The sequence below is a fragment of the Python bivittatus genome, unplaced genomic scaffold (genome assembly GCF_059951505.1).
Source record: "Python bivittatus isolate LINGU-HERP-01145 unplaced genomic scaffold, Pbiv_v1 ctg000590_np1212, whole genome shotgun sequence".
Classification (NCBI taxonomy): Eukaryota; Metazoa; Chordata; class Lepidosauria; order Squamata; family Pythonidae; genus Python; species Python bivittatus.
In genome coordinates, this window is record NW_028277086.1 from 21,874,879 (window position 1) to 21,895,866 (window position 20,988).

The 20,988-nt window shown below is 36.7% G+C and overlaps 1 protein-coding gene across 3 annotated transcripts in view; it reads right to left on the reverse strand.

Moving 5' to 3' along the window:
* The window catches only part of VPS13B (vacuolar protein sorting 13 homolog B), a 403,839-nt gene that overhangs the window by 127,684 nt on the left and 255,167 nt on the right, over positions 1 to 20,988 (reverse strand). For all 3 annotated transcript variants that reach the window (XM_088149087.1, XM_088149086.1, XM_088149088.1), the window contains exons 34-35: positions 13,289 to 13,979; positions 5,119 to 5,256 (exon numbers count right to left, since the gene is read on the reverse strand). In XM_088149087.1, the coding sequence (XP_088005213.1) occupies positions 5,119 to 5,256; positions 13,289 to 13,979 (829 nt within the window). The remainder of the gene's footprint in view (positions 1 to 5,118; positions 5,257 to 13,288; positions 13,980 to 20,988) is intronic.

Genomic DNA, 20,988 nt, shown 5'->3' on the forward strand with positions numbered 1-20,988 from the left:
GTCTACTTTTTGAGTCGAGATGCATCATATTGGCATATGCAGAAAGGTGTCTGTGAATCACAATGGATATATATTCTGACATCACAACAAACTGTAGTTCAGTATGATAATTAATTCCACGTAACTAATTGCAGTAAACCTAAACCAAAAGTAAAAACTTCCCAATTTCTCCTGAGTGCTATGGCAGAAATGGTTGAGTGAAGGAAAGGATATGAACAAGGCAAGGCTTCTTTCATTTGTTCTCATCATGTAGTTAATGACTTTGGATCAGAAAAAGTTACTGAATGAGTGACAGCCTGGCTGTTAAAAACTTTGATGAAGAAGGATGTCAGTGTAAAATACATTGGCCCAGTTGGGTAACATAAAAAAGGTCTTGTTCTGATAAGGTAAAAGAGGAGACCTTCTTTGGTGATACAACAGATGGGAAAACTATACCCAGACATGCAACAATGGCATTTATATATTAGATAATGCAAAGAGGACTGGAAGACAATTGGAAACAAATAAAAAACTTACAGAAGGTGATGTTTTATCCTAATAAAATTGGTCTAAGAAAGGGCAGTGAAAAAATCCTATTTATCACATATGCAGCACCTCTGATAAATATTAAACTAGAAAGAGAAAACATGGGTTATTGGTTCTTTTACTTCAAGCGGGCTTCCTGTCTTCCCATTTCCCTTAGCCATGAACAGAAAAAAAAAAACAGAATTGATTTACCTTTTTAAATTGATGGGCTGACCAGAATTATGGAATATAATAATTGAATATAATATGAAATTATTTCATGTCTATTTTTGGTGTGTGATCCCTGTTTATATCCTATTACTATTTTCAATAGTATTTTATTAAATAATAATAGTGTTTATTTTTTCACCTTCCTTGCATTTGACTTTTATCTATTTCTTTGTTCTATTTTTTTACCTCCATATATGTTTCTTATTGAGGATTATATATTAACAAGATATTTAAATGCTTAAATTCTATATCTGTAGCCTTTTCAACCTGCTCAGCTTTACCTGCTGAGGTATAATTTTAAACCAGAATAAAACTGATATCTTGGTCATAAATTGAATCCATACCACCTATCTGGAAGGTAGTTATGATCACCAATATACCACTAGACCCAAAGAACTGTTAAACTATACAGCAACCATGATGAAGTAAAATGAGCATTCTGTACAATTTGTAATGGAACCCACAAAAAGTGCTAGGGCTTCTACCTGAAAAAATTAATTTGACAAGAAGAATCACCACAAAAGAGCCCTTCTTGAGTCTTCCCTGAATCATGGAACTCAAAAAGACAACTAGTCACTAATTAATGTTGTGAAGTCAACCATATAAACCAGTGGCACAAGTTTTCATTACACAATGCCTTATTTTAAATAGCCTCCATATTCTGATTTTAGGATTTTCCCGCTGGCTCATGCCCCCTGAATATGGTGAGATAGCCTGTTAATGAGACATGGAATTCCTAGAAGATGTGTGAAAACATGAATGCTAATAGAAGGTATAAGGTTTAAGCAATTGTCTATGAATTGGGTGAGAATTCATTGATAAACTGGTGGTGACTTGCTTTACCACTGAACCCTGTAGGTGCAGAACTTTCAAACAATGCTCTGAATACATAGACACTTCAGCCTTTCTGTGGCTTGTAGCTTATTTGGGCATCTGTCTTGCAAAACTGGCTAGAGTAGTTGATGTATACGTGCAATATGTGTATCTGAAACAGCATGTTATGTGGATCCAACTAGGAGCATCTGATAGGAAAGCCGCATAAAATTCTCTTACAGTCTTCCATTTGTAACACTCCTGTGTTTTCTTGGTACTTATTCCATTTTTTTCCTTTAAAAATTCAGGAAGGAAGGAAAAATAGAATGGTTGTACAATACCTTTTGATTGGTAGTACCAGGAGCTATCCATCTAGAAACCCCTGTAGATAATAACAAGAATATCTTTGCAAAGGCAAAGATGTATTGATATAATTCAGAATAACTGTAATAAAGAGAGGGAATACAAGGGCCATCATTTAAAATCAATAGTTCAGCAACATTTTTTCTACACTAAGTAAAAAAAATCACAGAGTGATAGAGCTGGACAGGAGAAGGATACCAGTGAAAAGCAAAAGCAATATTATGAAGTGCTATAAATATCCTAGACTGATGAAAAAAATAATATTCCCACTTGAAGCTTTTCCTAGAACTGTGTTTTGCAACCATCAAAATCATACCTGTGTGAGTATTTGCTCTTTGGCATATTTCACTTCCTCTAACAAAAAAATGCAGCTTTATCACTATACTATCTCAAAAGGGTATTTGTAAAAAAGTAATGAAAAAATAACCTTACCCAAGTACTGAAATGCTTTTGCAAATGACCTTAAGTTAATTAGAAAAGTATGCACTCCGGTCAGTTCCCCTTCTCATATATCATCTCTCATTAAATTATACATTAAAAAAACTCATTTCAAAGTTAAGCAACACCATGGTTAACGAAACTGTTAAACTGGGATCAAATGAGCACATTCCTACGTTTATATATGATGTCATATTAGGCAGCCCACAATTGAACTCTCTGAGAAATATGATTTTTTAAAAGAGTAACTATCTGATCTAATGCTACTTTTCTCTCCATAGGCTGACTGTGCTAGGAACAGGTGGTCCTGCTTTCAATTACAGAGGGCTAGCATGCCAGTGTGAGGCCTGGATTAGTTCACCTTCTCACAGGGAATTTGTCTCAGTTGGGAATGGATTTATTATGGCTTCACACATGGAATGGAGCTCATGTCAACTGAGGGCAATGACACATCATATGATTCAAATTAACCTGCTGTGGACTGTTTTGCAGGGCTGAGATTGTATATTAAAATGACGACATTTTAAAACAGCTTGAAAGAAACCAGGATTGTTGAAGCGCAATGGTTCCAATTTGTTCCAACTAATCTATCACCTGCTGGAGATATGATTGTATTGGGACTTCTGGTAGCTGCTATTTTCCAGTTTTCTCCAAACCAGTGACCTTGCTAATGGGTACAATTGTTGCCTTTGGAGTAAAGAGGACAGAATCCCTACAAAGTGCTTTTTTATGGATGGCTGGATGTATGTTATTCATCACAAAATACAAACAACAGAAGTGAGAGGGGGAAACCCTAGACATGAAAAAGTCATTCAGCAACCTTTTATTTCATATTCTTTATATATTTCTCAATTTGACTGGCTAAAGGTCTACAGCAAATCACTTTAAGTAGTAAACTTTCAAGAAGCTTCATAATTTAATATATGAAGAACTTTCCAAGAAAATAACATGAATGAATGCTCTGGCACAGAACAGCTTGAATTTTTCTTGGACTTGTGATTAGATGTTAAATTTTATAAATCACTGACAGTTTTTGTAATATATTATGTCAAAGACTGTGATAAAGTATGTTAAAAAAAATCCAACACTCCCATATTCTAGTTATGTACTTAAAAAGGAATAATAGAACAACAAAACAGTGTTAGTGATGGTTAGCAAAAATTAAATGACCGTTTGAAATTAATACAAATCTTTATCCAGCTGAAAATGATTCACTAGTATTACACAGAAAATACAGAAATTGATAAGTTAACTAATTGGTTCATATTTTAAAAAATAACTCTTGGGGGCTTGAAGAAGTACTACAATTTAGAGGTGAATATGTGTAGCTCAGGGTTGAACTGTGGAGTCCTTGGGGTTCTCTGAGCTTGGTTCAGTGCACTGAAGATGTTACCTAGCTGGTAATGAAACATTTGCAAGAAAAGAACCAAGCTCAGAGAACCCCAAGGACTCCACAGTACTACAATTTGACTGATGACTGAAGTTTTCTTCATTTTCTCATACAAGTCACTCTCTCACACCTGGCCTAACCCTGAAATATATTGGGGAATAAATTCTCATTCATTAAAAATAGTAACTGATAAAACTATGCCAGTCTCAAACAGCAATGCCTTCCTCCCACAGAAATGGGATTACTCAACAAACAGCATGCTAGACATAGATCAAGGGTTACATGTTCAAATAATCCAGGAGTTCGGCTTTAGAGCCAGGATATCTAGGCTAGAATTGAAGAATTTTGTCCAGAAAATCAAATGATACACAATTGCTATATATATATATATATGGGGGGGGGGGGTCCATCAATGAAACAACTGCATTAGCCTACAAGCATGTTCAGAGGCATCTACAGGATCTACCACTGCATCAAAATGATGAAAGCACCATTGTGCTGTAAGCTCTGCTCCAAGGAGCAGTCATGCATTGCGTGGGTACAATGTTGTTTTCATCATTTGCCCCTTTCCTCTCCATGCAAATACTGCTGAATACCTGAGAGGCCACACTATATGTGTGGGCAGCACTTAGCTTGGTGGGATACAACTTCAAGCAGTCAGTGCAAAACTTCTATTTGCTTAGTTCATTTGTTGTTGACTGTAGAGTACATGGCCTCTATTATGGCTAATGCTCATCCATTTTTAAAGTCTTGGATTTGAGCAGTCAGAAGTGTTCTACAGTAATTATGACCCATTTAAGAAAAATAATATGGTCTTTCCCACCTACAGAGATTTTCGTATGATATTGTGGCTTTTGCCAGAGTATCAAGAAGTTGAGTAGTTGATGTGATGAAATTTCTCTATTCTCTGCACAGAGAAAACAAGGTATCATTACTGAAAGAAGAAATGTTATAAAATATAACATTGACATTGTTTGTGGGAAGTTGGCAGGAAGCTGCAAGTCACAATCACATGAGGTTCTTGCTTAATGACCTGTGATTTTCACTTAATGATGGCAATGGGGACTCGTAGTAACAGTCACATGACATCACACTTTACAACCCATCGCTTAGCAACGGAAATTCCGGTCCCAGTTACTGTTGTTAAGCGAGGACTACCTGTAAAATAAATAGAAGACTTCTTCATCCACTGAATACTAACTGTTAAGAGTTGCTGGGAGTTGGGTGGCATAAAACTTTTGATGATGATGATGATGATGATGATGATGATGATGATGATAAGGGAGAAAAGAATCTCCACACTTATGAGCTGTGCCTTTTGCTCCAAGAAACGTGATAATTAATAGATTAAATTTAAGATGTCAATTGGCAATTCTTACCTGGGCCATTAAGGAAGTCTTTAATCTTCAGTGTTATGAGAGGAGGTGGGATACCACTTTTAGCATCTATTTCCCCTGCTACTGTCTGTAACCAGGTCTTGCAGTAGTCAAGCGTTTCTGGGAGAGTTTTTCCAGGATCTACCAATGATAAGAAGACCATTTATGACATATTGTTGAATAATCACTAACAGTGTATTAAAATAGGCCAAACTTTATTCGAAAAACAATATCTAAATTTTAATCAGGGTACATGTATGTTTCATATAAATTCTGCATTATGATAATTATACATTTGTATAGGGTATTGATTGCCAAATATGATCATCATCAAATGTAAAAGCCATCATGAATGGACCAATAAGCTTAGTATACAGTAGTCCTCAACTTACGACCATTTGTAGTTACAACAATGATGAAAAAAAGGGACTTATGACTGGTCCTCGCACTTACAACCGTCGCAGTATCCCCATTGTCACGTGATCAAAATTCAGGTGCTTGGCAACTGGCATGTATTTTCAAGAGTTGCAGCATTCCAGGGTCATGTGATCATCATTTGCGACCTTCCCAGGGGGCTTCTGACAAGCAAAGTCAATGGGGGAAGCCAAATCTGCTTAATGACCACGTGATTTGCTTAACAACTGCAGTGATTCACTTAACGACCATGGCAAAAAGGGTTGTAAAATTGGGCGTGACTCACTTAACGACCACATTGCTTAGTGACAGAAGTTCCAGTCCCAATTGTGGTCATACTCCCAAGAGGACTACCTATATCTGAAATATGCCTAGTAATTGTGCATCTAATCAGGTCTATGATCTAAATTTTATTTCTAATAGTAATTTTCCTTAGATGTCTTTTAAAATGATTTGTACCAAAATAAAGGAAGGTAGCAAGAGAAGAAATAAACTATATAGAAGTCTTAGAGATCAGAAAACCACATGGTTCAAGATGCAATATAGTGGTACTACTTATGGGTTATTTTATAGATGTTACAGTTTCACTGATGCTACAATCCCTTTTTACAGCTATACTTCTTAAGTTAACTTCAGTAGCTTCTCCTCTTGGTTCTCTTTAATAGGACCTCTTTGCTCAATTCTTAATATTCCCAATTGTGACTAAAAGTTCACATTTGGTACCTCTCAGTTCTATGTCTTTCTTCATGTCCTAGACAGTATATATGAGGAATTATCACTGCATAAAACCATTTAAATCTTTGGCTGCCCACTGTCTTTGTTTTGTTTGTTTTTCTAAAGTTGATTTAGAGCTTGACCATTAAAAAAAAGTAATGTAAGTGAAGCTCAATAGTGTCATGTTATATCACCTTCATGACACTTATTCCTCTTCTGTTAAGTAGTGATGTTTACCAAAACAACCACCATGCCCTTTAGATAATTTAAGGACTTTGCCAACCTGCATTATTCATCTCAAGCGGAATGGACTGTTCTCTTTTTAAGCTCACTAGCTTCAAATTTTAGCACACTAGCTTCAAACTTATATGCTCAAACTCAAGCATATGGCAACACAGTATGAGCTTTAGCACATCATGTATCTCTTGGAATGTATTATTTAGTGTAATCATATGATTCAGAAAACCTGGCAGGAATTGTTTTATATGGATGACAAAGGAATTTAAGGATTGCCAGCTCTATCAGCAAAAAGGAAATGGAGTTTGTTTACTGATTTTGCTGTCTGAGAAATGAATGCACTAAATTCAGCAGTGTAATTTTTAAATTGTAGGTGAAGGAAAAGTATGTAAAAATAATTTAATATGGTTTAAGTGGCTTAAAGCCACAGAATTTTTAAAAAACAACTCCCAGCCTAATCAGACACATTGTGAAAACTAACATTAATGATTTTGTAAGAGAACACGGTGTTCTGAGAAAGAATGGAACTGCCTTCTGCAAAGAAAATTCTTGCTACATCATTTTATTTTTACGATTTCTTAAAAATTCAAAACACCGGAAGAGCTGGTATGGATGGAATCTGTTCATCCAGAAAAAAATGATCCATCACAGCGAATTAGTCAGAGATATCACTGAGGAAGAATGTTTAAGCAAAACTAGACTTTTGCTTCTCTCTTTTGTAATTAAAGGAAATAGCAGCTTCAGACAACCAGTAATTCATAGCTGCTTCTGGACGCACTTGTTATGGGGTGGTGGTGGTAAGGGGGAAGCATCACAGGTTCTGTTAAGTGACTTCTTAACATTAGAAAAAATCAATCAATATACACTTTGGTTATGTTTGGATAAAAGTATATCTATAGAAAAAAAGTGAAATAATTTAAAAAAAAAACCCTAACCAACTTTTTTAGACTGAAGAAGCTGCTTGGACAAGTAGCAAAACGTCTCTACCAAAAATAAAAGAAGTCCAGGTGCCATGACTCAACCTCCAGACAAGTGCAGAGGATGGCTACCAACATGGTGAAGTATCTGGAAGCCAAGTCCTATGAGGAATGGTTGAATGATCTGGTATATTTAGCCTATAAAAAATACAACTAAGAGGAGATATGATGGCTGTCTTTAAATATCTGAAGGACTGTCACACAGAAGAGGGAGCAGACTTACTTTCTAGTATCCTGGAATGCAGGGCTAGAATACTTTTTTAAAACTACAAGAAAGGAAAAAGTCTAGAGATCAGGAGGAACTTCTTGACTATATAAACTGTCAGCCAGTGGTGAATTTTCATTCACTAGAAGTCTTCAAACAGAGGCTGGACGGTCATCTGTCAGAGATGCTCCAGTAGAACCTGCCCTGAGCAGAGGGATTAGACTAAATGACTTCTATGGTCCTTTCCAACTCTATGATTTTATTAAATCAACATCAGATGGGCATCTCTAGTTTGAATGGCTAAGTTTAAATAAGGGAAACACGTGAAAAAGCTCTCAGAAACAGTAACTGAAAGGTCAAGCAAACATTAAGTCAGTTTCAATCACTTTACATGTTTATTCAGAAGAAAGAACAAGAAACATTCTAAAAATGAAGTCCTGTGCATGTCCACTCAAAATTACAAGTGACAAGAAAATCAAAAACCTATATTACGCTATAGTTGCTAAGGAGGACATCCCATTGTAAAAGATGAAATCAGACTGTAAATACAAAACTGCCTCAGAGATCACTTCAAAGCTCTGGAATATTCAACAAGACAGGTAAAGCTGATGCAGAAAAACAGACCTGCTCAATAAGGGCATTGTTTAACATTGACATTCTTAAACTAAGGTCTCTGAAATCCTATTTGAGCCTACAATATCCTAGAAATGACCCAAAAGTCATAGTAAGACACAAAGTAATAAAATACCACCACTGCAAACTGCAGTGTTCACTAAATAACACAAAGTGACTACAGAAATAACCACAGAAACAGGACCAAAAATAGGAGATTTAGGCATGGGGAATTGGAAATGTGATGTCAAAAATCTTTTTCAAGCCTGATTGGGAAGCCATAGGAGTCTGATTTGGTTTGTGAGACCAGAAGGTCCCCATCTTTCATCTAAAAAAGAAGTACAGTGGGGCAAAAAAGTATTTAGTCAGCCACCAATTGTGCAAGTTCTCCCACTTAAAAAGATGAGAGAGGCCTGTAATTTTCATCATAGGTATACCTCAATTATGAGAGACAAAATGGGGGGGAAAATCCAGAAAATCACATTGTCTGATTTTTAAAGAATTTATTTGCAAATCATGGTGGAAAATAAGTATTTGGTCAATATCAAAAGTTCATCTCAATACTTTGTTATATATCCTTTGTTCGTCATGACAGAGGTCAAACGTTTTCTGTAAGTCTTCACAAGGTTTTCACACACTCTTGCTGGTATTTTGGCCCATTCCTCCATGCAGATCTCCTCTAGAGCAGTGATGTTTTGGGGCTGTCGCTGGGCAACACGGACTTTCAACTCCCTCCAAAGGTTTTCCATGGGGTTGAGATCTGGAGACTGGCTAGGCCACTCCAGGACCTTGAAATGCTTCTTACGAAGCCACTCCTTCGTTGCCCGGGCAGTGTGTTTGGGATCATTGTCATGCTGAAAGACCCAGCCACGTTTCATCTTCAATGCCCTTGCTGATGGAAGGAGGTGTTCACTCAAAATCTCACGATACATGGCCCCATTCATTCTTTCCTTTACACGGATCAGTCGTCCTGGTCCCTTTGCAGAAAAACAGCCCCAAAGCATGATGTTTCCACCCCCATGCTTCACAGTAGGTATGATGTTCTTAGGATGCAACTCAGCATTCTCTCTCCTCCAAACACAACGAGTTGAGTTTAGACCAAAACGTTCTACTTTGGTTTCATCTGACCATATGACATTCTCCCAATCCTCTTCTGGATCATCCAAATGCTCTCTAGCAAACCTCAGACGGGCCTGGACATGTACTGGCTTAAGCAGGGGGACACGTCTGGCACTGCAGCATTTGAGTCCCTGGCGGCGTAGTATGTTACTGATGGTAGCCTTTGTTACTTTGGTCCCAGCTCTCTGCAGGTCATTCACTAGATCCCCCCGTGTGGTTCTGGGATTTTTGCTCACCGTTCTTGTGATCATTTTGACCCCACAGGGTGAGATCTTGCGTGGAGCCCCAGATCGAGGGAGATTATCAGTGGTCTTGTATGTCTTCCATTTTCTAATTCTTGCTCCCACAGTTGATTTCTTCACACCAAGCTGCTTGCCTATTGCAGATTCAGTCTTCCCAGCCTGGTGCAGGTCTACAATTTTGTTGCTGATGTCCTTCAACAGCTCTTTGGTCTTGGCCATAGTGGAGTTTGGAGTGTGACTGTTTGAGGTTGTGGATAGGTGTCTTTTATATTGATAACAAGGTCAAACAGGTGCCATTACTACAGGTAATGAGTGGAGGACAGAGGAGCCTCTTAAAGAAGTAGTTACAGGTCTGTGAGAGCCAGACATCTTGCTTGTTTGTAGGTGACCAAATACTTATTTTCCACCATGATTTGCAAATAAATTCTTTAAAAATCAGACAATGTGATTTTCTGGATTTTTTTTCTCATTTTGTCTCTCATAGTTGAGGTATACCTATGATGAAAATTACAGGCCTCTCTCATCTTTTTAAGTGGGAGAACTTGCACAATTGGTGGCTGACTAAATACTTTTTTGCCCCACTGTAGGTCCTATCTAGGCCAGCAACCAAACTTGTAAACAGGACATTAATCAGGCAGGCAAGTAGCAAATTAAACCAATAAGCAGGTGGATGGCCTAAGAAATGTTTGCTTTTTGGGAAAAGCCTGAATTACCTGGCTTCTGAAATTAGAAGGTTCAAAACATTAGCCAAAGCCTGACTCAGGTGCTCAAGTACCATCCTTTGATCATATGCATAGGTGGCACTAAAGCATGTTAGCTACATTCTTTGGTAAGTCATCATGTTTGAAACAGTTCTTTTATTCAGATCTGTATTCAGATCTAAGGAATTGCCAATGCTACAGGATATACCAAAATGCAAGGGTGAATGGCTAAAATATTTGATTTATTCAACACCCCTGAATTGCCCAGGAAAATTGCCTGTCCAATTATTGCAAACTAATACTTTCAACTGCAGTGGTAATATCTCTTAAAAGGCCACTTTGCAAATAGGGAGAGAAAAATACATAGTTCCTATCATCATCACCAATTATTTATGACATAAAAATATTTGGCACAGTACATTACAGTAATACAAACCAACAGGGCACTGCTCATAACTCAGTATCTGAGAAATACAAAAAAGTGGGGGACTTGATAGGAAGAAAAGTTGCACTAGCTATGCTATGCCAAAATAACTTTTTGGATCCTTGCCAGTATATCAATGACCATGCTGGCTGGGGATTGTGGGAGTTTATCAAAGGGGTATGATTGTTAAGTTGTGGAAACCTGTTCTATAGGCAGCAGTGCTACATATGGCATTAATTCTGCTATGTTTTCAATATTATTTTATTCTGCATTTTCCTTAAAATAATACAGGCTGCAATTTGGAGAATGACAGTTTAATCCATTATATCCAAGTACAATAATCTATTCCAAAGTTGATTTTCAAAATTAAATTGAGAATTTGCAATTTGGTAAAACTGAAAATTTGCTGCTGTCCTCAAAATCATTATATCTTGAAGAAATTGCAAATAAAAAGAAATTGACAAATAATTCCCAACTTGTGGTCCTGGGGCCAACTGGTGATGCACATTATGGGCAATTTTTTGTTCTTATGCTCAAATTCTCACCAAATTTCAACTGGGAATATCATATCAAAATTACTTTTAAAGCAGTAGTGAAATAATAATCAAAGTTTTGATGTATGCCAGTTTGGAGGCAAAATGAGATTTTAACAAATTATCTCCAAGTATTTGTTTTAAGTGTTGATTCCAGTATATGCATGTATGTGTGTGCATATGCGAGCACGCATACATGTGTGTGTGTGTATCTATCTTTACACGCAGATATATATTTTAGCCAACAGCAGTTAATTTTCTGCCTTTTCCATAGATGATGCATATAGGTACCAGTTCAGTGGCCTTTTCCACTGTACTTACATGAAGCCTTACAGTTTCTGCCAGCTTTCCCCAACTTGTTCCCCTGCGGACATTCTGGGCTACAGTTCCCAGCCAGCATGGGAACTATATGGTAGGAAACATAGTCCAAAACATCTGGAGGGCATCAGCTTAGGGTAGATAGACCTATATAGAAGGGTAGTGGCTTTCCAGCATTTCAGAAGAGAAGTAATTCCATTCCTACTTGGATATACCAGTTACAGAACCTGTGAACTTTTGTATGCTAAGTCATTTATAGCTATTTTTTTAAAAGCCCTGATATTGTGTACTTATATGCATATAAGTAATTAATATGAAAATGTAAGTAGAAGTGAAAATTAACACTGCCTAAGTAAAACTGCCCCATGAATGTGAAGAATTTATGTCTTAGATTGCAAGTGATGTTACAAAAAAACCTGTTTTGGGATTCTGTCACATTCTGACTGGTTCACAAATAAGATTACAGTACACCTTTCAGAGTTACAGGAATAATTCACTGAAGCAAATCGTATGACTGAGAAAAAGAAATATGGAGCAAACTCTTACAGAGAAAACTTAGCAAGACAGGCTAAAGTTGAGACACAGCAGCCAAGACAACTATGCCAATAACATGTTTCAATTTAGTTCCTACTAACAGAGCCAGCTTGGTGTAGTAATTAAGGCATCAGGCTAGAAACCAGGAGACCATGAGTTCTAGTCCTGCCTTAGACATGAAGCCAGCTGGGTGACCTCGGGCCAGTCACTCTTTCTTAGCCCTAGGAAGCAGGCAATGGCAAACCACTGCCAAAATCTTATCAAGAAAACTGTATGGACTTGTCCAGGCAGGTGCCAGGAGTCAAGATTGACTTGAAGGCAAAAAAAAAAAAAAAAAGCCAACAGTCCACACTATCGAGCACCCTGTAGCTGAAAGAATAAATCTGAAATAAAGCTAAAGAGGAAATGTAGAAAGGCAGAGAGCAAGAAGAATTTACTGAGAAAGCAAGAGCATTGTAGAAGAGTACAAAAAGGGAAGAAGATGTAAAAGGAGGCAATGACCACACAGAACAAAGCAATGCATATACACAACCCCAGACAGAGCTCTGAATTACAAGAGTGTGTGCAATATGCAGCATAGCTTTTCCAAGAACTTGACCAGCTCCAGCCACTCAAGTAGGGCAACAAGAGAAAAAATACAAGATTTATCTTTCTTTGAATATTTTGAGTTGAACATACTACCCGAAAGGTTCTTCTTCTGCTTAAGAGCATCTGAAACTGTCTACTTCCTTATAACAAATAGAAATTTCAGTAGTACACTGCCACAAACAGTGGAGTAGTTAAGATGGTTAAAAGGTAAGTATCTCCTACTATGCATGAGCTTGTGTGTTCTTGTGTGTGTTTGTGTGTGTGAGTGTGTGTGTGTGTGAGAGAGAGAGAGAGATTAGGGGAGGGGACTGGAAAGCAAAATGACAATACTGTATAAGAAAATTTTAAAATAGTAGAACCACCATATTCTATTGCTTTCTCCGTGTTTTTAAAATTTTAGTGAACCAAATTATGAGACCAATAAAATCAGCTCAAACTACTGAATACATAACCTCATGTTTAACTAGAATAAATAAACATTTTTCTTTTTGTTCACCCCTGAACAAAAGAATTAGGCAGTGAATCTATGATTTTAAGGATAGTAAATGGTCTTACCTGTACACTTGTAATCTGATGCAACACCTTTAAGGACAGCATCAAACACAGATATTTCCACTCTTTGCTTTCTATGATGACAGCTTAAGATGAAAGACGGTTGAGATACAACCAGGTGCAAAAATGGCTCTAACTGCAAGTCTCCAGTTCCTCTGCGACCAGGCTGTCGGACAATAGTTATACCCAAGGCTTGTCTAGCAGATGATCTTGTGGATGCATGAAGACTTTCCAGAGATATAAGACCTGACTTTTTCCCAGAGGGCAATGAACTGTTAGAGTTTAGGAGATCATCTGCTGTTACTGATGAAAAACCTGTTTTGACAGATTTCTTGCAATCATCAACTGTTTCTGGAAGGTTTAATGAACTTTTGATTGTTTTTTCACCATCTTTTTGATCTTCCTGTAATTTTGATTTAAGTAAAGTAGTACATGAATAAGTCATGAAGGAGAATCGGCTTGCAGTAATAAAAATGTCAAATGGAATAAAGTTCAGATTCTTCACTATAGAAGATTGTCGGGAAGGTTGGGCAATGCGATGTTGGCTGGTGCCACTATGTTGTTCTATTTGGACTATTCTGATTTTAACACTGTCACTGCCAATGCCACTGTCTTGGGCTCCACTGTAACGTGAAGATGTTTCAGCTGTACCTCCATCAGATGTATCCATCTTTTTCTGTTCCAGTTTGAAAACCTGGAAAGGAAAATACTGTATCATAAAATTGCCATTCTCAGGGATTTCCATTCCAATTATATTAAACAATTGCTATATAAACATAAAGTCAACTCAGATAAATTTCTGTAAAAAAGAGGAGTTTGCCAAGTTAACTTTTAAAACAGAAATTACTCATGAAAACTCATCAGGTGTCTAGTCCAGAGAGAATGATGACTTATAATTAATGACATGTTGGGAGAAAGATGTAGCAAGAGGAAAGTATTTCCTAAGTTCAAATCATTTTTATTCAGGTGCTATAAAGATACAATGTCAGACAACTTCCATGATACAGTATCTGAAGATCAAGTAACTGAAGAAATTAAACTGTTTTAAGCATTTAGATTTAAATAAAACTAAAACTCACTATTGTACTTTCTTGTGATACTGAAAAAGGGCACAATAACTAGCAATTTCATAAGCCAAAGTTGGCATGATTTATTAGAAGGGAATATCAACTTCATAATTGTTTCCTGTTCCATCATTGCATTATATACAACACTATAATGACCTTAAAATAAATTTACTGTTATAGATTTTGTGCTCGGGGAATTGAATCCTTTGCTAGAACCTCAAGGTCCTCTAACTAGATCCAAATGCAAATGTATGTTTGTGGGGTGGAACACTGTAGATAAGTAAACTCTTAAAGCAGCTAGCAAAGCTACAAAAAGGGTCTGTCAAATGCAAACAATTAATATTCATATTTTTCAGGTCAGATACATTTAGGCTAGAAGATAAAGAAATAGCACATTGGTAGCCACGGTGCTGTTTTAACCTCTGAAAAATGTTTTATGTTCCTTAACATCTGGGGATAACTTAATACCTGCTGGATGATGGGTTGCTCCATAGCAATCCCCATTTTTTAAAAAGGTAACATCCAACCTATCTAATTACATCAAAATAAGCCTAAAGTATAAATAGGCAATTATATACTAGTACTTATTTATCAGGCGCAATATGGTTCATGGGGTCACGAAGAGTCGGACACGACTTAACGACTAAACAACAACAACAACTTATTTATCAAGTTTCTTGACTGAGTAACCTAAAAATAGATTCTATCTATGGAACAAATCAGTTTAGACCCAAGTATTCAACCTTCCATCAATGCATAATCAAGCATTATATTTTCACAAAAAATGCTCTACAGTCGTGTGAAAAAGAAAGTACACCCTCTTTGAGTTCTATGGTTTTACGTATCAGGACATAATAAAAATCATCTGGTCCTTAGCAGTTCCCAAAAGTAGGTAAATACAACCTCAGATGAACAACAACACATGACATATTACACCATGTCATCATTTATTTTTCAAAAAGAAAGCCAAAATGGAGAAGCCATGTGTGAAAAACTAAGTACGCCTTATGATTAAATAGCTTGTAGAGCCACCTTTAGCAGCAATAACTTGAAGAAATCGTTTTCTGTATGACTTTATTAGTCTCTGACATCATTGTGGAGGAATTCTAGGCCACTCTTCTTTTTAACATTCCTTCAGTTCACTGAGGTTTGTGGGCATTTGTTTATGCACAGCTCTCTTGAGGTCCCACCACAGTATTTCAATCGGGTTGAGGTCTGGACTTTGACTGGGCCATTGCAACACCTTGATTCTTTTCTTTTTCAGCCATTCTTTTGTAGATTTGCTGGTGTGCTTGGGATCATTGTCCTGTTGCACGACCCAATGTCAGCCAAGCTTTAGCTGTCGGACAGATGGCCTCACATTTGACTCTAGAATGCTTTGGTATACAGAGAAGTTCATGGCCGACTCAATGACTGGAAGGTGTCCAGGTCCTGCAAAACAAGCCCAAATCATCACCCCTCCACCAACGTGCTTTACAGTTGGTATGAGATGTTTGTGCTGAAAAGCTCTGTTTGGTTTTCGCCAAACGTGGAGCTGTGCATTATGGCCAAACATCTCCACTTTGGTCTTGTCTGTCCAAAGGACAGTGTTCCAGAAGTCTTGTGATTTGTTCAGATGCAACTTTGCAAACCTAAGCCGTGCTGCCATGTTCTTTTTAGAGAGAAGAGGCTTTCTCCTGGCAACCCATCCAAACAAACCATACTTGTTCAGTCTTTTTCTAACTGTACTGTCATGAACTTTAACATTTCACAAGTAACTGAGGCCTATAGAGTCCGAGATGTAACTGTTGGATTTTTTGCAATTTCTCTGAGCATTGCACAATCTGACCTTGGGGTGAATTTGCTGGGACGCCCACTCCTGGGAAGATTGGCAACTGTCTTGAATGTTTTCCACTTGTGAATAATCTTCCTCACTGTAGAATGATGGACTTTAAATTGTTTGGAAATGGCCTTATAACCCTTCCCAGATTGATGGGCAGCAACAAAGGCTTCTCTAAGATCATTGCACACACCTCAATACTCAAGACCAGCAAACTCCTAAAACTTCGGCTGTTATAGAGGTAGTCACACTTGCTGATGATCAATTGATCAAGGGCATTTGATTAGCAGCACCTGGCTGCTACTTAGCCTCTTCATACCTATGGAAGCAGTAAGGGTGTACTTAGTTTTTCACACATAGCTTCTCCATTTTGGCTTTCTTTTTGTAAAATAAATGATGACATGGTGTAATATGTCATGTGTTGTTGTTCATCTGAAGTTGTATTTACCTACTTTTGAGAACTGCTAAGGACCAGATGATTTTTATTATGTCCTGATACGTAAAACCACAGAACTCAAAGAGGGTGTGCTTTCTTTTTCACACGACTGTATATGCCCACCATGCTATCTTCATTTATCTGAAAACAGCATTTGATACAATTCTGGCTTAAAGGTTTACAAGAAATTAGCAGCAATCAAACCTTGCTTGTTTGTCATATATTCCTAATGATTATATTACTCCATGATAATTCTTATGCTAATAACATAGAACAATGCTGATGATGCTGTCACCCTTGTTTTGAATATGCCAGCATTTGCAACCAAAAAAGCTTACAATTAATTATTCAAAAACAAGTTATTCACCAAAAAGAAGCTCCAACTACTAACATAAGAACAAACCAAGTGATTTAAATAGTGGTCCTTTACTTGAAAACAACAAATTTGAGAACTTTCATCTTATGCACAGAGGCTTCAAACATGATCATTAGATGTGTTAGTCAAACAGGCTTTTGTTTTAGCAGCAGTTGAAAACTTTAGAGCTAAATTTTGCTTTTATTCAACAATGTGTAATTCTGCCCTTATAAAGACATATCACCCTTAGAAGCAGTTCAATACAGATTCTCCACACTTCTCAATTCTCCCTAACACTCCAAGATTTTATTAGGATTCCCTTCTCTATCTTACCATATGAGAATCTGTCACTTAAGATATTGGTTGAAAGTAAATTTTGAGATTTTGGCCCAACTCATCCTTGTAGACAAATTCTTTAAGAAAAAAGTTAAAGCTGACCTGCTACAGCCTGTCAGTGTAAGTGCTAAAGGCAATGGTTCCAGAGAAAAGCATTTCTGAAGTTAAACAATGCATTCTGGAACTTGAACGATGAATTGAAAGATCTAAAGTTTAAATCATGCCTCAGGGAGCTTTTATCATAATTCTTTTATTAATTTTTTTAATTCTCATTTAAATTATTTTTTAAAGATCCCCTCCTCTTCAAACAAAAAGGCATCCACACTCACAAGTTTTAATGCCGTACCCTCAAAGTTAGCAAACAGGTAGCTTAATAACATCCCTTGTTCAGTTCTTCACTGCATACACTCAGAAGTAGCCACTGAAACAATAGCTAATGTCCTGTTGCATTGTCTACTGTATCAGGTCTGGCAGTCTACACTGAAAGATCCCCTTCTTATTAAGTGTATATTATGATTGAGACCAAGGTTACCCAGTACTTACTAGCTGAAATGTCTAAGAAACTTGATAAATTTTGCCCCAATGTAATTACCATCAGAAACTAATTAGTTTAAACTCACTATGGTTGGTCACTGCTTAGGGAACAAAAATGATGCTTTCTAATGGCAGCCTTTATACAATATTGCTTTCTGGATACGGGTATATTTCACTTTATCTTGCCTGCCTTTTATCTTATCTTACCTGTTTTATATGTATGTATTCTTGTCTGGTCAGCCAGTGTGATGTAATGGTTGAGGGGTCAGAGTAGGGAGACACCTAGGTTCTACTTGACACATGGAAGTTTGCTAGGTGACATTGAGCCAGTCACTGCCTCTCAGCCCAACATCCTCACAGGGTGGTTGTGGGGAAAAGATAATAGAACACTATACATGTTGCCTTAAGCTCCTGAATGAATGGCAGGGTATAAATTAATTCAAATAAATAAATACATTTTGGCCTCTGTAACTCAAATTATATTTAATATTGCTTAATTTTTGAAACCTTAGTTTAGTCAGAAATTTACCAAGCAATACTAGTAGTTTCCTGGTTTAAATCATATCAATCACCATGCAGGAAAATAAGATATGTTATACATCTTAACTCTGGTAAGTGTTAGGCTATGAAGTGACAACACTGACAAACTCAGAGGACTTTGATCAACCCAATGAAAGATGAAAACTGTAGACTGGTATTATAGAACCAGAATTACAGAACAATTGGCTAGGCAATGTCTCACAAGATTTTAAAAGTAGAGTAACACTTGTGCATAGCAACTCCCCTGCACTTTTCCAGAGTGTTGAATGTGGGAATTCTAGGAACTGTAATCCCAACACATCTGGAGGGCATCAACTTTGGGAAGACAGACGTAAAAGACACCAAAACCTAAAACTAAGCCACCACTCCACCAGAATCTTTCCATATTGTAGCTTTCCAGGAATCAAAGGGAGCAAATGATATTTCCAGAGAAGAATACATTTACTGAAGCATATCTAGTACAAAGACACATTTTGAGAATGATTTTAGTGGGTTTTTTTAGTTATGCTATTTTCCAACTTGAATTTTATAGCTACTGAAACTAGTACAAGTTTGATGCACACACAAACTGTGATGTTTAAACATGAACACTTTTTGAAGTATGTGGTAAAGTCTTTCTAATATATGTTGGATTAATTTTAGTATGAACATTTAGTTGAGAATTGGTTATGTTCTGTAAAATATCAGTTGATAAAGAGACCACTATTTTTGGCTCTAATGGGTATCTTCTATTTATACATTCTTATGAAGATGTAAAAGATAATATTTAACTGTGGAGTCCTTGGTGCTCTCTGAGCTTGGTTGTTTGATTGCAGTTGGGTTAATACCCAACTTGGTAACATCATCAGTGCTAGTGGGTGTGGGGTTTGCTCCCTGTTTATATATAGTAGCTTGCCCTGTTGGTGCAGATGTGCTTTTCTAGATTAGGGTATTTTTTCTGCTTGATTGTTTGTCCATAATTCAACTACATATATTCTCTTCTATTGATACTATTTAAAAAAGAACCACAATTTGATTAATGGCTAATTTAGGAGGTCAGGGTGATTCACAAAAAGCAGAATTTATAAAACTCAAACATTAAATTCCTAATGAAAACATTAAGATCAGTATTTCAATGAACTGGAAAGACAAGTTGGTAGGGTTATCAATCTAGACTAAGATTTTCCCAAGATAACCAGACTTCAATGAGCTCCTAATGGGAAAAAGTTCCATGGCTAAAACATACACTAACAATTTTCCTCTTGATGGCGTAACTTGGCACACACATAGTGCTTTTTGCAAAGAATCTTCAGTAGATCATGGGGTCTAAGGGAGGACACAGAGCCCTTGAGATCTGCCATCAATGTTCTCTCGGAGGATGTGCAACCTTACACGTTACTCAGGATTTGCAGCTATTAACTTTAAAAAGCCAGCTTGATAACAAATCCAGGAATAAAGTGAATATCCTTTTACACTAGTGAACAATTCCAAATGCAAGAACTTTTAAAAACATCTCTTGCTTTGTTACGGAAGAAATGGCCCAATACTTTAAAGATGTCAAAAACACCAATATCAGCTTCCTGATAGCAAATGTAATGGTAACATTTATCATTGAACTGCATTTATATCAGTTCACTCACTCTTTACATAACCCATTTAAAATGAACAATAAAAGTTTTCTTTAATTAGCTACTGGTGTACATTAACATGATCATGATTAAACCATAAAAACTAACTGTACATTACTCAGGTCCCCTATCACATGTGTTTCAAATTATTTTAGCTGAAAATGTACTTTGAGTCTCTTTTAAAAGTTCAACCTTCTGCTTTCAGAGAATTAAATGCATATTACTGCAGTGGAGAAGATAATGTTTCAGACCTCCAGGCATATATGAAACAAACTGGCAGCACATTAGACAAAATGCTTTACTTATTAGATACTTCCTATTCTAAACAGTGTCATCAAAGGCTAAAAACAAAATCCATATAAAAGCTGCACAATGCTTCCACACAGAATCTGTGCCAAAATCCCTGTACTTTCCAACTAATGAGGAAAGGATGTGCACTCTTAACATATGAATGTAAGATTTTCCAAGCATTGACTTTAGGAAACAGTACTATTGATTCCATATGGCTTATGTTAAATGAAACTGTATTGGTAAAATAACCTTTAAGATATCTGGCATGATAACCATAATTAAACAATATTCAAAGGAATAAAACAAAGGAGAATTTGGTTTCACAATGGCTAATTAAAATAAAATGAAAAAACACAGTATGTCCTCTATCAAGATAAATTGGTAATTTAAAAAAAAAAACTACTTAAAATACTGTTAAAATATACTTTAAAGATAAAATCTAAAATGCAGAGGGGAATATTCATAGTTTGGCGAAGAAAAGTAGCATATGAGTTGGAATTTTTTTATACTGAAAGAATAGTACTAAACATTTGAACAATAACCAGATGGGTCTTAAATCAGAGCAATTCTACAGTTTCTCTGTCAGAATGAATTGCAATGTGAAAAAGTTTTCAATTGCTGAAAAATGTCAAGTTGATAGTTTACTTCTTAGATGGCTTCAGTGCATTTCCCCCATCCTTTCACATCACAGTAGCCCCACAGAGAAGGTGATGAAAGC